General features: G+C 66.8%; 1 protein-coding gene across 1 annotated transcript in view; it reads left to right on the top strand.

Moving 5' to 3' along the window:
• Positions 1-208: 208 nt before the first annotated feature.
• The window catches only part of LOC113204764 (uncharacterized), a 4792-nt gene continuing 2744 nt past the window's right edge, over positions 209-2256 (top strand). Inside the window, exons 1-4 of the mRNA XM_052274813.1 lie at positions 209-818; positions 901-1006; positions 1082-1296; positions 1374-1635. Of these exons, the coding sequence (XP_052130773.1) occupies positions 414-818; positions 901-1006; positions 1082-1296; positions 1374-1635 (988 nt within the window). The 5' untranslated portion in view covers positions 209-413. The remainder of the gene's footprint in view (positions 819-900; positions 1007-1081; positions 1297-1373; positions 1636-2256) is intronic.

The raw sequence follows: 2256 nt of genomic DNA, 5'->3' as shown, positions 1-2256 counted from the left end.
GGCACTGATTGGCACCTCCGAGTCCGACCCACGAGGAACCGGGGCGAGCGAGGCGGGGTGGGGGAGGTGGGGCGCAGTGGTTGTTTAGCGACATAACGATCTGCTATTCAATACGGCCCGCCCAGCCGGAGCCGTGGCCGAGCCAGCAGCTTCCTCTCACTTCCAGCTTCCAGTTGGGCACACCTCGGTGGCGCAAGGCGGGGCGGGGCGGGGCAGGCGTTCCCACGACGATCGACCTTCTCTTCCTCTCCTCTCTCTTTCTCTCTCTCGGACATCGCGCCCACTCTTCCTTTCTTTGTGAGCCTTTCCGCCTCGAGAGATAAAAGAAAGAGAGCGAGAGGGCAGATTGTGAGATTCCTCTGCGGCCGCCCCCTCGTCCTCATGCTCCATCTGCTTCGCTCTGCTCGCAGGCCATGGCGTCGCTGGTCGTGCTGGTGGCGGCGTTCGGCGCCGCGGCGGCCGCATCCGACGGCTGGACCCCCATCATCCCGGAGGGCGCCGCGCCCGGCCCCGGGCGGCTCTCACTGGACCTGCACAGGCCCGGCCACGGGCTGGCCGTGGAGCCTGGCCTGCCGGGCTCGCTGGCGTCCAGCCTGTCCAGCCTGTCGTCCAGCCTGGGCGGCAGCAGCTACCACAGCCACGTGGACCACGTCGGCAGCGGCCGGCCGCACGCCCAGGTGCACTACCGCCCGTCGCCGCCGCGCCACCACGGCCCGCCGCCCTCGCTGCCGTCCGCCCTGCCGGACTTCGCGCACAACGACCACGGCGACACCTGCGCCCTCTACAAGGCGTCCATGACGCAGGACCTCTACTTCCAGGTAGGCGGGAACCTCAAACACGGTGCTTTTGCAGCTCTCGAGGCGATCGGCTGTCGACTGATCCTACCCTCTCTGCCCACAGTACATCCAGTACAAGGTGCACATGCCCGACCTCAAGGAGTTCACGCTGTGCATGTGGCACAAGTTCAACAACCACTCGAGTGACCACCCTCTCTTCTCTTACGCAAGTGAGTACTACAAGGCATGCCCTCGCGCTGACACTGGCGCTTTTAAACTATCGCGCCCTTGATGTCCCCCCGCAGTCCGCGACCAACCGCGCGCCATCCTGTCCTGGATCACGGCCACGGACCGGTCCACGTACTTCTCCATGTCGGTGGACGGCCACAAGCTGTTCCGGCTCAACTACCCGCTGCGGCTCAACCGCTGGTACCACTCGTGCCAGTCGTGGAACGGGCGCACGGGCGAGTGGCAGGTGTGGGTCAACGCGGAGCGGGTGGGCCGCGGCTTCCACAACCTGGTGAGTGTCGCCGACAACCAGCGCCTGATGGGCTAAGCGATCAATACTAAACTCCATCGTGTGTTTTTGCGCTGCAGCTCGTCAACCACGTCATCAAGGGCGGCGGCGTGGCCATCACGGGCCAGGAGCAGCGCCAGTTCGGCGGCGGCTTCCTCGAGGGCGAGGGCGCGCCCAAGGGCGCGGGCGGCATGCTGGGCGAGATCACGCAGCTGCAGCTGTACAGCGTGGCGCTGACGGCCGGCAAGGCGTACCGCGACCACAAGCACCACCACGGCAACTACAACGCGCCGGCCGACCAGCCCCGCGCCACCACCACCACCACCCCCGCGCCCATGCCAGGTGAGCCGCATCCGGGAGGCCCAACTTCACGTTGGAGCAACACCCCACCGCACAGTAATGCGCCGGGGCGGCGAGCAGAGACGCGGCTGGGGGTTGCTTTGAGCAGGCAGCGGGCGGGCAGTGCGGGGAGGGGGGCAGCTGCGCGACAGGGGAGAGTCCGACGGGGGGAGCAGCGGGGAGAGAGAGGGCAGCGAACAGAAGACGTGAGCGGAATTAATTTGTATTATTTTACCGGGGCGCACTTGATGTAGTAGCCGAGCCCCTCCTCGCCCGGCGCGGTTTCTCTCTCTCCTCCCAGCGCGACGCGGGCTGAAAAATTTACGACGCGCTGCGCGATCTTCCTCTGGCAGCGGCGCCTCCTTCGGAGCAGATCGCCCACGGGGCACGGCGGTGATGAATACAGGGGGAGAAGGGAGAAGGGAAAGGGGGCGGAGGAGGGGAGGGAGTGTCCGCAGCCCGCACAGCCCCAGGCCAGGGTAGGAGATGAGGCGAACGCGCGTCGCGAGCATGACTCAATTATGTCCGGAGCTTGCTGGACCAGATGCGCGGCTGCGGCTGCGGCAGTCCGCCCGGCCGAGGCAAGTGAGAGGGAGGGGAGTGAAGGATGGAGTGGGGGGGGGG

The sequence above is a fragment of the Frankliniella occidentalis genome, unplaced genomic scaffold (genome assembly GCF_000697945.3).
Source record: "Frankliniella occidentalis isolate FOCC.00 unplaced genomic scaffold, Focc_3.1 Scaffold446, whole genome shotgun sequence".
NCBI classification, from domain to species: Eukaryota; Metazoa; Arthropoda; class Insecta; order Thysanoptera; family Thripidae; genus Frankliniella; species Frankliniella occidentalis.
Note: the sequence above shows the minus strand (reverse complement) of the source record. Positions and strands in the feature narration are given on the sequence as shown.